Source organism: Artibeus jamaicensis, unplaced genomic scaffold (assembly GCF_021234435.1).
Source record: "Artibeus jamaicensis isolate MK-2021 breed Jamaican fruit bat unplaced genomic scaffold, CSHL_Jam_final contig_1127, whole genome shotgun sequence".
NCBI lineage: Eukaryota > Metazoa > Chordata > Mammalia > Chiroptera > Phyllostomidae > Artibeus > Artibeus jamaicensis.
In genome coordinates, this window is record NW_026521219.1 from 89,314 (window position 1) to 103,116 (window position 13,803).

Consider the following 13,803-nt stretch of genomic DNA (forward strand, 5'->3'; position numbering starts at 1 on the left):
AAAGGCACCAAAATTGACAAGTTCAAAAACTGTTTTGAGCAGTAGAAAAAAAAGTCTCAAGAAGGGTATTGCATCAAATGAGTACTTTGAAGGTGACTGAAGTTTAAGCATGTAAAAATAAATACTCAAGTTTTTATAAATAAATTCCACGGGTTTTTTTGGTCCCCCCTTGGTATGTACTGCTTTTATGGAAGGTGTTTGTGGTTTAGGCCGTATGATTTTGAGTGTTGTGTAGCACTATAACCGTGAATTAAGGGAGAAGGCTTAAAAGGGAAAAGTGATATAGACAAAAACAAAGGGAAATATATTCCAAGTAAAAAGGTTTTTCTAGAATTTTTACTGGTTTGTAATCTCAAACAAAAAAATTACTTGCATCTTTTACAGTAATTGCATAGCGCTGGTCACCAGTGTGGGCATATCAGTCTTCATTCATATCAGTCCTCACTACTTTCCTCCCTTGCTCTTGAGATTTGGGCTAGCAGCATCTCATGCTGAAACTAGATGCAGGGTGATAGAAATTGGTTTTTGAAGTTTCCTTGGATTGATTGTTTCTTCCCTTTTTTGTTCATTTAGTCATCTGTAGCATACATTATTGAATGTATACCATATGCAAGGCACTGAGCTTGAAATGGTATAATCTCTTTCCAAAAGTAATTTACTAAACATCAACGTGTAAATATACAGTGGGCAGAATGTGGTAATTGTTATGACAGAAGAATAAAAGTGTTATAAGAACACAGAATTTAGGTAGCACTAGTTAATTTCCACTAGGAGAATATTTAAAGGAGGTATGTTTAAGATTACCTTTAATTGAAAAGTAAGATTTTAGAGAAACTTGGATGAGTGTCAATAATACAGAAAAGACATTTTTGGCTGAAGGGACATTTTATCCCATCTCTGCTAAAGACACATAAAGAGGAAAGAGAGTTCAGGTGTATTATTTGGTAGCTGGTTTTGGTGAGTAGTCCACAAGACTGTCTTGTCTACTGAGTGTGAAGGAGGAATATTTGGGGAGGGTAAATGAGAGAATAAATGTATGAGGAAATAAGTCTTGAAAGGCAAACAGGGATTATATAGAGGACTTGACGCCGGGTTTCTCAGGATTTTTTTTAAATTAAGAGATGGTCATTGGATTAATTTCCTTTTGCCACTTAATAAATTTCTGGAAACTTAAAACAACACAGGTTTACCATCTTGCATTCTGTTGGTCAAGAGTCTGGGCATCGGTGACCTGAGTTCTCAGCTGTGGATATCCCCAGACTGAAATCAATGAGTTGGCCAGGTGCAGCCTTATCTGAGGGTCAGTGTCTTCTTCCAAGCTCATGATTGTGGTCAGAATTCATTTTCTTGTGGCTGTATGACTGAGGTCCTGTGTTCCTGCTAACTGTCAGATAGGGACTGCTCTCAGTTCTTTGCAGCCAGCCTCAGGTCCCATTGATGTGAGAAACATCAGTCAGTTGTCTCCCATACACTGTCTGACCAGGGATCAAACCTGTGACTAAGGTGTGTGTTCTGACCAGGAATTGAACCTGTAGCCTTTTGGTATACAGGGTTAACACTCTAACACACTGAGCCCCCTGACCAGGGCTGTATTATCTTGAATTAGTAATTCTTGACATACTAAATGCTCCTATTCCTCTTATATTTCTATGTTCAGCTTTACATGAGTTTGTGCAAAAAGGGATTTATGATACAGGTTATCATCTTAAGTAATTTTATATGTTTTTCTCTTTTTTTAATCTCTTATTTCTACATAAAGTACCAATTAAAAGATCTTTTGCAAGTAAATGTCCAGTAGGATAAACCAGCTTTGAAGCCATGTTTTGAGAGGCTGTTTGACTTCTTAAATATTTTCTTGTATGTGTAATTTCCAGTAGTAGTCACTAAATGATTAGTTTGCACAGTTATAACAGCCAACAAATAATGTGCAAGGCAAAAAGCCCCCTAAGTTTATAGTCTCAGACTGTGATTCAAGAATTACAGCCATAACTAACTTAACAAGCAGTTGGAAGGAGGACTTGTCATTTCACAGTGTTATTTTGACATTCCATAATGACCTTTCTGTAATAGTACCTTTTATTTTTAAAAATTCCTCATAGGCACTATTGATATGATAGGGCAATATAGAGATGTCAGTTTTATGGCTCCAAAGAGGTATGAATTTAGTTCTAAATGTCTTTCAGTTACATTTTGTCAGTAAAGAGAGCAGGAAGATAATGCTTCCATTAAAGTGATCAACTACATATGTAGAAATTGAGTAGGAAGAGGTGTGAAAAGGCTTTTAGATGAAATCCTTTTTCATTTATAAATTGCCTCTGCTGTGTATATAACTCTGATACTACTTTGGGGTAATTCAGCAAGTACAGCACTGGAAATGGTGTTTGTAAGTACCGATCATAAAGAAGGAAGTGTATAAATTGTTTTATAAGTCTGCTGCTTTGCTGTTACATTGCATTAATCAACTTTTTTCTCCAAGACTTTTTTCTGTTTTCTTAAACAGTTGATTAAAATTTTAATTTTCCCTACTTCAGCTCTGTTTTATTTTACATTCTTAAAACAGTTAATATAAGTAAAAAACCAAAACAACCCAGAAATTCATTTGTGTTCTCCTTCTACTTGGGACAATGTCTCATGTATTAGTATTTCAGTAGTAACAATGACTAAAAGTGAGTCACTGGAGAAAGCTTAATTATTTTTTAAAAAGACAAGGTATGACCTTGTCTTAGTACATATTAAATTTTATATCTTAGTGAAATCCATTTTAGATCATATGCTAGTCTGTAATAAATGTTTTATTTTTCAAAATTTTATGTGGAAAATTTTAAAAAGCAATGCATACTTCTTGATGCATTATTTTCCTTTGTTAACACATCTCTGAGTACTTCTATATCTCAGATATTCTTGGGTTTTGTTTCCTTCCTGTACCTGTCAGTTCTGATTACGTTCTTTCTGTTTTTTCCTCCTGATTTTTCACCTTCATTCCACAGATTTCTTCCTCTGATGTTCCCCTTCAGCCTTTGGTAGCCTCTCCTTCTCTACAAGCTGCTGTTGAGAAAAACAAATTGGAGGTATGGTAGTGTTTTAGCCAGCTGCATTATGTAGTGTTTGCAGTATACCATAATTTGGAGTGCTATAATAGTTGTTCAAATTTTGAATGGTCTCCAGCATTAAATGTGTTATATACGACAATTTCTAGAATGTTTCCCTGTGCCACAGGTAGGATTAAAGTGCTTTAATCTATATTAATTGCAGAGTGACTGCTTTATTGGTACTGTAGGTATATCTCAATATTTAAGAGGCTTTTAGCTTTTTGTTGTTTCCATTACTGCCTTATGCTTTTCCTTTACAGGAACTTTTTTTATAGTTGCTGTTGAATTCTTTGACCTATTAGTAAAATCTGATTAAAATGTTTTCTTTCTAAGACTCTGTTGTCATAATCACTTGAAGAAAGTTAATTTTTTAAGCACTAGTAACAGTCATATAGGTACAGTGTATATAATACAGAATCATGAGTTTAGAATCATCAGTGATAATTTTTAGACTGTGTTTGGGGTAGGGGTTGTTAAAGGTACATGATACTACCATTATAGATTTTTTAGCCATCCCTACACATACTTGAAGATTTTAATTTTTTTACTCTTTCCTTTTTTTTTTAATCATGACCCTAATGAATTAGTTTGAGACATTGTTGGAACTAGTACTTTTTGCGTGTCTGCCTCTTGATAAACAGTGCGCTAGACATGAGGGCTACAGAAACAAATAAGATACGGCCCCACTTCTCAAGGAACTTTTTAGTCTAATGGAGAAAAACAGATAACTAGGTACCTTTACAGGTCCTAATGCAATATAATGTATACAGTGATCAACATGTATTCACTGTCCTGCTATTAATAACAGGAGACATACTTTTGATGCATCTTAAATTCTTTTTAAAAATCATTTATTTATTGTTCAATTATAGTTATCCCACCTTTTTCCCCATTGCTCACCCCTACCCCCTCACCCGGCACCCCCACAGTCATTCCCCATTCCCCATTGTCCATGTCCATGAGTCCTCAGTTCATCTTCCTTGGCTTGCCCCTTCCCCTCCTTCTTCCATTATCACCCCCCACCCCCACTCTGGTCACTGTCCATTTGTTCTTTATTTCCATGTCTCATATCATGTTTCACTCATTTGCTTTGTTAATTTCCACTTAGAGGTGAGATCATATGGTATTTGTCTTACCACCTGGCTTATTTCACTTACCACGATATTCTCTAGTTCCATCCATGTTGTTGCAAAGGGTAGGAGTTTCTTCTGTCTTTCTGCTGTGTAGTATTATTTTGTATAAATGTACCAGTTTTTTTATACAATCATTTACTGATGGGCACTTAGGCTGTTTCCAGCACTTGGCTATTGTAAATGACACTGCTATGAACATTGGGGTGCATAGGTTCTCTTGAGTTGATGATTCAGGATTTTTAGGGTATAGTTGCAGCTATGAGATGACTGGATCGAAAGACAATTTCATTTTTAGTTTTTTGAGGAAATACCATATTGTCCACAGTGGCTGCCCCATCCTGCATTTTCATCAGTAATGTACTAGGGTTCCTTTTCTCCACAGTCTCACCAGCACTTGTTGTTTGTTGATGGCCTTCCTGACCAATGTAAAGTGGTATCTCACTGTGGGTTTAATTTGTATCTCTCTGATGGCTAGTGATGCTGGGAATTTTTTTGTGTACCTGTGGGCCCTCTGTATGTCCTCCTTGGAGAAGTATTTGTTCTGGTCCTTTGCCCGTTTTTAAAAAGACTTTATTTATTTATTTTAGAAAGAGGGGAAGGGAGGGAGAGAAACATTAATGTGTGGTTGCCTTTCAGGTGGCCCTCACTAAGGACTTGGCCTGCAACCCAGGCATGTGCCCTGACTGGGAATTGAACCAGTGACCCTTTGGTTCCCAGCCCATGCTCAATCCACTGAGCTACACCAGCCAGGCCCTTTGGTCATTTTTTAAACTTTTTTTTTTTTTAGTTTTATTTATTTATCTTTAGAGGGGAAGGGAAGGAGAGAGGGAGAGAGAAATATTAATGTATGGTTGCCTCTCATGCATCCCCTGCTGGGAACTGGCCTGCAACCCAGGCATGTGCTCTGACTGGGAATCAAACTGTGATCCTTTGGTTTGCAGGCCCACACTCAATCCACTGAGCTACACCAGCCAGGGTCCATTTTTTAATTGAATAGTTTGTCTTCTGGACAAACTGGAGTCACGTGAGCTCTTAATGTATTTTGGAGCTCAAACTCTTGTCTGAGTTGTCATTGGCAAATATGTTTTTGCATATGTTTGGTTCCCTTTCCTTTTTGTTAATGTTTTCTCTGGCCATGCAGAAGCTTTTTATTTTGATAAAGTCCCATTTGTTTATTCTTTCTTTTATGTCCCTTACCCTAGGGGATATATCAGTGAAAATACTGCTGCCTGGGATATCCAAAATTTTCTTGACTATGTTCTCCTCTAGGACTTTTGTGGCGTCACAAGTTATATTTAAGTCTTTTATCCATCTCTAGTTTATTTTGGTGTATGTATAAGTTAGTGGTCGAGTTTAATTTTTTTTTTTGCATGTACTCGTTCAGATCTCCCAATACCATTTGTTGAAGAGGCTATTTTTATTCCATTTTATGTTTCTGCCCCTTTTGTCAAATATTAGCTGACCATATTGACATGGATTTATTTCTGGGCTCTCTATTCTGTTCCATTGGTCTATGCGGCTGTTCTGATGCCAGTACCAGATTGTGCTGATTACTGTGTCCTTGTAATGTAGTTTGATAACAGGTATTGTGATCCCCCCTACTTTGTTCTTTCTCAGAATGGCTGAGGCTATTCAGGGTCGTTTGTGGCTCCATATAAATTTTTGAAATATTTGTTCTATATCTGTGAAATATCTCATTGGTATTTTGATAGGGATTGCATTGAATCTGTAAATTGCTTTGGGCAGTGTGGATATTTTAATTATGTTAATTCTTCCAATCTATGAACACAGTATATGCTTTTATTTGTGTTTTCCTTAATTTCTTTCTTCAGTGTTGTGTAGTTTTCTGACACAGCTCTTTCACTTCTTGGTTAAGTTTAGTCCTAAGTATTTTATTTTTCTTGTTGTTGTAGTAAATGGGATTTTCCCCCTAATTTCTGACATTTCATTGTTGGTGTACAGAAATGTGTTTAGTTTCTGACTGTTAGCTTTGATGCATCTTAAACTCTTAATAAACATTAGCTATAAGAATAAGAGTACACTCCAAGTAGAGAAAGCATCTTGTGGAAAACAAAGACCTGTGGGCAAAGTGGAATGTTTGGGGATTTGCAAGTAGAGTGGCATAGCTGGAACACGCATAGGAGAGGGACAGAGGTGGGAGAGGAGCCTTCTAGTTAGCCTGCTGAAGGAAACTGGTACTCATTCTGAAGGCCCTGGCACTTTAATGATGCGTTTTAAGGGTAAGAGGGGTAGCAGGATTTTATTTTCATGTCATAACATGGCTCCACTGTCTGTGGAAAGTGAATTTTGTACTGATGGGTGTCAAAATGGCTTGAGAACCTATTCTTGTAATTCATGAATAAAGTGATGGGAGCTTGTGCTAAAATGGAGGCAGAGGGGATGAAAAACAGAGTGGAGTTTTAAAGATTGTGAGAAGATAGAATCTGTGGCACTTAGTAATCAGTGGAATATTGATGCGCTTTGGGAAGATTTGATGATTCCCATTTTCTAGCTTGAGCATTTCAGTAGATGATGGTGATATTGAGTGAGAAAAGGATAGAAACTGAGGAGGAAGAACAGATTTGAGGAGAGGAAGTAAGGGAGATGAATTAAAAGTTTTATCTGTTAAGTATGAGGTGACCATGGAACATCCAGGTGTCTAATAGGTGGGTGCCAGGTCTTACAGTCTAGAGGAAAGGTCTGTGTTGGGAGGGAAAGGGTGAGGGAGGGAAAAACATTTCATATTATATACAAATTTCTGCAAATCTCATTTATTTTTCTTATAAAGTGGTAGTAATATTATTCACCTCATAAAGTTGTTAGGATTAAATCGGTGAAGTCAGTGTCTGGCGTATAGTCAGGGGATCAGTAAATGTCAGTTTTTGTAAAGAAGAACAGTACCAAATGGTAGTGCTCTACCATTTGGATGATGGTGAGCAGTGAGATTTTAGAGTGTGGCCTCTGTTGTCCCATGGCCCTTCCATTGATTAGCTTTGTCATTGTGTGCCTTACTTTCCTAAGATTTTGTTTCTTCATTCATAAAATGACAATAATCATAGCTTTTTCCAGACAGTTAGTCTAAAAATAAAATTAGAAAATAGGTGTTTATCACACTACCTGGCCCATAGGAACTTTTATTGTATCTTTTATGTTATAGTCTAGGAATTGCCAGTATTATCTTTTCTGATTTACAAATAGTAAAAATTCTACCCTTGAAAGAGATTGTGTCAAACACCCATTTTAAAGGCACAGGTGCCAACACAACCTTTAGGCATTTAGATTAAGCTAAGTATGATGGCTATTCTGCATTTCCTAGGTTCATCAGTGTATATTTTCGTGTTACTCTCAGGAAACTAAGGTCAGATCAGTACTCATTTGCAGTAGTCATTCAGTTGTATGTTTATACTCATCTCTTCCCTCTTAATGCCTTATGAATAATGTTCTTAATTTAATTTTTATTTCTTTTTTTAGGATTTTTAAGTAGATTTTTGGGGTGATACTGGTTAATAAGATTATATAGGTTTCAAGTGTACAGTTTAATGATACATCATCTGTATATTGCACTGTGTGTCCATTGCCTAAAGTCAAATCTTCCATTTCTACAATGTTTGACCGCCTTTTCACCACTTCATGGCACCCCCTCTACCCTCTGCCTCTCTCCCGCCCTCTGGTAACTACTACCCTATTGCTGTGTCTATGAATTTTTGTTTGTTTGTTTTTCTTGTTTGTTTATTTATTGCTTTCATTCTTATATCTGATATATGAGTGAAATAATGTGGTTATTTTTCTGTCTGACTTATTTCACTTAACATGATATTCTCAAGGTTTATCCAAGTTAATCTTTATTTCATTTTCCTCTTTTTGGCAAGTTTGTGACTGTAAGTATTAAATATTATATCCTGTTTCATCCTTCTTGAAAACGCAGATTGTGAACATCATAATACCATTATAGTTTACCTTGATTGTTGAATTACACTAGTAAGTTGGCTCTGGTTCTAAAGCATTATATTTAACTTTTTTTTCATGAGCATATAATCGTATTTTCCATTTTTAAAATCAACAGTATGGTAAGAAACTGAAAATATTTTGTGATATTTTTAAAAATTAAAGTGATTATACTGTACCCTTTCTGTCTTATGTTTACATGTTCTAATCTGCCTTTATTTGTGTGATAAGAATTGTGTGCCATCAGTTACTTTACTTTTTCTTCTTAGTCACATTTCAGCTTTATGGTTGCTATTAGGAGGCTTAATCTTATGTAAAAATGCAGTGAGAATTTGAGTAAAGGTCTCATTTGTTTAATTATTCAAGCTCTAAAATATGAAAGAAGTTCTAAATTGTCTCTCCTCTGTTTTAGTTTTTTAGGAAGAGATATTATTTATTGTGTTATCAACATGTAACCTCAACGAGAGTATGAAATTGCTGTTTACATTTCTATTTCAGTATCACCAGATATTGTCATCATTGAAAATTTTTTTACCTTTCTCAAATGACAACTCAAACTAATAAACAAAAATGTGTTAAGAGCTGACATTTTTTAAAAAGTAAGCTTATCAAAACTTTGGGCTATGTTTTAGAAAGAAAAGGAAAAGAAAAAGGAAGAGAAAAAGAGAGAAAAAGAACAAGAAAAGCCTGCAAAACCTCTTACAACTGAAAAGGTAAAATTTCATTTTTTTAATCTATGAAGACTCATTTGTATACTTACATAAAAATGAGTTTTGGGATATTCATGATTGGCAAATTAAATCATTCTCTCAAAAGATATTTGTTGAGTGACTACTGTGTGCCAACCATGTTTAACAGCTTGCTCTGTGTGATTTGTAGTCAGTACGTATGTGTGGGTATAAATTACGTGAGTTCCTCTAAGACAAGTATCGGATTGGCAACCCATTTGTTTTTAGCTTTTGTTCCCCTATTTTTCCTTATACTCCACCAAAAAACAGAAACTCATGTGAAAGGACTTATACTTTGAAACCTAAATTTGTAGTGTCCTGGATGCATTAATGTGTGTTTTATCTGGTAATATTTGTTTTTAAAATTCTAAAAAAAATTTCTAAATGTACAAAAACTCTAAGGAGAGTTTTAAAGCTTATTTCTTATTTTACTTGAAGATTGTTTTTCTCACATTCTTTATCCCTTAATTCATCTGTTGTCATTGTTTTACTTAAAGCAATACAACCTAGCCAGAAAGTAAAAATGCAGTGAAGAGAAGAGAAGGTGTTTCTTCACTCACATGGAAAGCATCCATGTTCTAATTTTCAAGTGTCTAGCTGTATACGTAGTAAAGAACCCCTGGCCTTTTGATTCCTAGCTCTTTGGTTTTGCTGTCTGCCAGAAGATGGTCATTCTAGATAAACATCTCAGTCTTTTAAAGTTGTCTGTTGCCTAGGTTTATGGCCTCCTGTTACCAATCTGGTACTGCATTTAACATTATTGACTGTGGATCTGGAGAAATAGGTTGGGGCTCTCTTTTTTGATAACTATGATTAATAATCTTGAAGTATTGCTTCAAAAGTATCAAGAATGGTTTTTAGTCTGGGTTATGAAAAAACTCATCATTTCATGATACTTTATGGCGTGAACATGCTTAGAATTGAGGGGGACATTGATTATAGTTAATATTAATAACCTTATAGAGACTGCTGTGCAGTCTTTGTTTTTTTCCCCTTCCGTGCACAGTACTCCAAATCATCATTTGAAGCTTTTTTTTCTTAGCTTCATAGGCTGAATAGCTTTGATCTGATGTTACTACGAGTCTGCAAAAGTGCACTGTGTGTTATATCCTGTTGCTTCAGTTCACCTGAATTCAGGTCCCTTACATATGCAGTCTGATTTCTTATTCCCTAAGCACACTGAGCCCTCCTTTATTGTATAAAGCATGCTATAGGTCTTGAGTGGGTGTTGCACTTCTAGCTGCTGTGATGTTCTGTGTGATTTAAGTGTGTATGGCTCATAAAAGTAACCTTAAGAGGGATTTGTTTTGACCATTTGTTTTCAAGTAGATTAAATGCTACTACCATTTTCCATCCAGGGGAGTATGTGCATGTGTGTGTGCACGTGCACTATTTGGAGAGCTATACTGAAAGATTTCTGGGAGGAAATACTTGGATTGAATATAGCAACTATTAGGATGCCTGCAGTGTAGAAGGCACACTAAGTGGCTGGAAGAAATAAAAAAATAATAAAGAGAGATATCCTCAAGAATCTTAAAATTCAGAAAGAATTTTCTGTGATGAAATTTTCAAGTGATTGAAAGCAGAAGACATGAAAAATAACCACAGCAAAAAACTGATACAGTACAGCAGGAGAGGTTACAGAGTGTGGAGATTTGGTGACATGAGAGATCACATGTTGGGAGTATTAGGGAAGTCTTCATGGAGGTGGTTACATTTGATATGAGCTGTGAAAGATTGTTAGGGACGTGGAGGAGAGGGCAATGGGCAGAGGAGATAACATGAAAAATGACTGGAATTTTAAGGCATATTTTGGCAATAATGAATAACCTAATATAACTAGAGTATAGGACAATAATGGAATATAAGACAATAAAATTAATTTTGAGGAAATCTTATGTTTCATGGTAAACAGTGGATTGCTTCTGATTTTGAGTACAGAGGAAGAGTTATGAACTATATAAATTCAAGCAAGAGATAATTGAGGCTTGATGTAGAGTGCTTTCTGAAAAATAGATTAGCCAACATCTGATTCTCTTAGAAGAATGATGGAAAGACTTTGTCTTAATGCATTTTACTTTGCTTTTTAACAGATAGCCTTGTCAGACTCCAAGGAACTATTATGTGACATTCATTCACTTATTCTCTCAAATGTGTATTAAGCAGTCACTATATATGCAACACTAGGGTTACAGTAATAAACCAAACAGAAACTTCTGTCTTCATATGAGAATGTATATAGAATCATTTCACATGCACAAGGTTCTTTTTCAATAAAAGATATTAGTGTGATGTTTAGTAACTATCACCATGATTACTCTATATTAACCAAAATCCTAAAATTGTTATTACTGTCAATTCTGTTTTAGCTCCTGAAAAATATTTTAATTGATAATTAGACCTTAAACTTAATAGCATTGGTAAATAGTTAAAAAGGCTTAGTACTTTGATTTTAATGAGACTATATATTTATTTATTTTTCAAGGAATTTTAGCAAATACCTGTTTCAGATAGATTGGTAATTTGTGGACATTGCATTGAATCTAACCAATTCCCCCAATTTTATCTCTCCTTAACTAGTAGATAGGTTTTGGTGACAGGACCCCAAATATTGTATGTTTAACACACATACTCTAATGGAGACGAAATGCAGCAAGAATATATTCTTCTACCACTGTCTCTACTTCTTAATCACTAAGTCAAACTTCTCTGATTCTGCTGAGTACATATCCCTTTTATTTCTTACTGCACCTTAGGACCCTGTTTTTATAGTATTATAAACTTTAAATTTCATCTACCAAATGCTAGAAAACATCTGGGAAGATGGGTGAAGATCTACTTGGTTTCTGTTAGTCTTCTAATCACTAGGAGATTTAAAAGTGGTTTGTATAATCATGGTTCCTTGCAGTGATACAAAATAATGTTGGACATCCCAACTTTTCTGCAAGATCTTATCCATGCTTTCAGAAAACTGGGACTTGTTCTTTTCAACCACAGGTCTGGATTAAAGTCCCCATATCCATTGAAAAGGTTCTTTTAAAAGACAACCAACTGATCTAAATACCTGAGTGTTCTTTGCTTTTTTATTCTTTTTCCATTGTTACTCCTTTGTAACCATTGTAGTTCTAAATTCTCTAACATATTCACAAAGTTTTAAATCGTTTTTGGCTCCCATCTTTTGTTGATTGTAAAGAGAGGTTAGAAAATGAATTTAATATTTAGTTTCCATTGCCTGGCTGCTTTGAATTCCTTGAAAACCAAGTAGAAGCCAGTAAGATCCATAAGGGAGTAAAAGGTTACCTTTTAAGCCCATTTAGGGAGACCCAGGGATGTTGAGAATTGTTGTTCAAGAAAGTATTTGTAATTACATTATAAAATCTTTTAAAAAATGGTAATTGTATTCAGGGGAAGATTGTCATGCTATTTATGTAAATTTGCCTTTATTATAAGGTAATAAATCATTGGGATTTATTTCTTGAATTTTATTGTGTTTATAAATGTAAATTTAGTCCAGATATTTTAAAAAATTTTTAACTTTATATGGAAAGTATCAGATGTATACATAACTATTATTCAGCTCCAATAGTTGTAAAGTCATGCCCAAACTTTATTTTAACTCCCCATATTATTTTGAAACAAATTCCAGAAATTTTATTAATCCATTTACAATATTTCATTATATATCTAAAAATAAGGTCTCTTTAAAAGCAACAAAATGCCATTGTCATGTATACTAAAAAAACCCAGTTATTTATTTTTTGCTTTTTATTACTTAAAATTTTTTATTGAAAATTTTTCTAGAAGTTTTTATTTATTTTATTGTAATTTTTATGCTATTACAGTTATTTCACTTTTCTCCCCTTTGCCTTCCTCCACCAGTTCACAATCAGTCCCCTCACTATTGTCCGTGTCCATGGGTCCTTCATATATGTTCTTTGATTGGCCCCTTTACCTTTCAATCATAGAAATTTTTTAAAAATTATTTTATTAGCTATAAAATATAATCTTCCTGATTCTTCCCCCTTTGCTCCCCTCCACCTAGCAACCCCCACTCCCTCATGCAGTCCCTACACCTGATTCATGTCCACATCAGGCTTATAAGCTCTTTGGCTACTCCATCTCCCGCACTGCACCACACATCCCCATGGCTATTCTATAACAACCCATTTGCACTTCTTGGTTCCCTCACCTCCCCACCCACTTCCAAATACCCTCCTCCTATCTGGCAGTCATCAAAATGCTCTCATATCCATGACTCTGTCTCTGCTCCTCTCATTTTCCTAGTCCTTCAGTTTCAATTCTTGATAGATATGCATCTTCACCATTTTATTGTTTATAGTTTTGATCCTGCTCCCTGTCCTAATAAGTCCCCCTGACATTTCATATAATAACGGTTTAGTGAAGATTAACTTCTTTAGCTTTTCTTGTCTGGGAAGCTCTTTATCTGCCTTTCGATTCTAAATGATAAATTTGCTGGATAGAGCAATTTTGTCTGTACGTCCTGTTTTTCATGACTTTGAATATTTCTTGCCAATCCCTTCTAGGTTGCAAAGTTGCTTTTGATAAATCAGCTGACAGTCTTATGGGAACTCCCCTGTAGCTAACTAACTGCTTTTCTCTTGCTGCTTTTGAGATATATTCTTTATCTTTAACCTTTAGCATTTTAATTATTATGTGTCTTGGAGTAGGCCTCTTTGCATCCATTGTTTGGGATTCTCTGTGCTTCCTGGACTTGCATGTCTGTTTCCTATTACCAAATTAGGGAAGTTTTCTTTAATTATTTTTTCAAATAGATTTCCAATTTCTTGTCCTTCCTCTTCTCATTCTGGCATCCCTATGCTGCAACTGTTGGACCTCTTGAAGTTATCCCAGAGGCTACTTACACTATCCTTATGTTTTGGATTCTTT

The 13,803-nt window shown here is 35.2% G+C and overlaps 1 protein-coding gene across 3 annotated transcripts in view; it reads left to right on the forward strand.

Annotated features, from left to right (window-relative positions):
• Window positions 1-13,803, forward strand: part of SMAP1 (small ArfGAP 1) — a 151,982-nt gene that overhangs the window by 81,552 nt on the left and 56,627 nt on the right. For 2 of the 3 annotated variants that reach the window (XM_037158696.2, XM_053663998.1), the window contains exons 5-6: window positions 2,988-3,068; window positions 8,800-8,880. In XM_037158696.2, the coding sequence (XP_037014591.2) occupies window positions 2,988-3,068; window positions 8,800-8,880 (162 nt within the window). The remainder of the gene's footprint in view (window positions 1-2,987; window positions 3,069-8,799; window positions 8,881-13,803) is intronic. The other variant, XM_037158699.2, reaches the window with a different exon arrangement.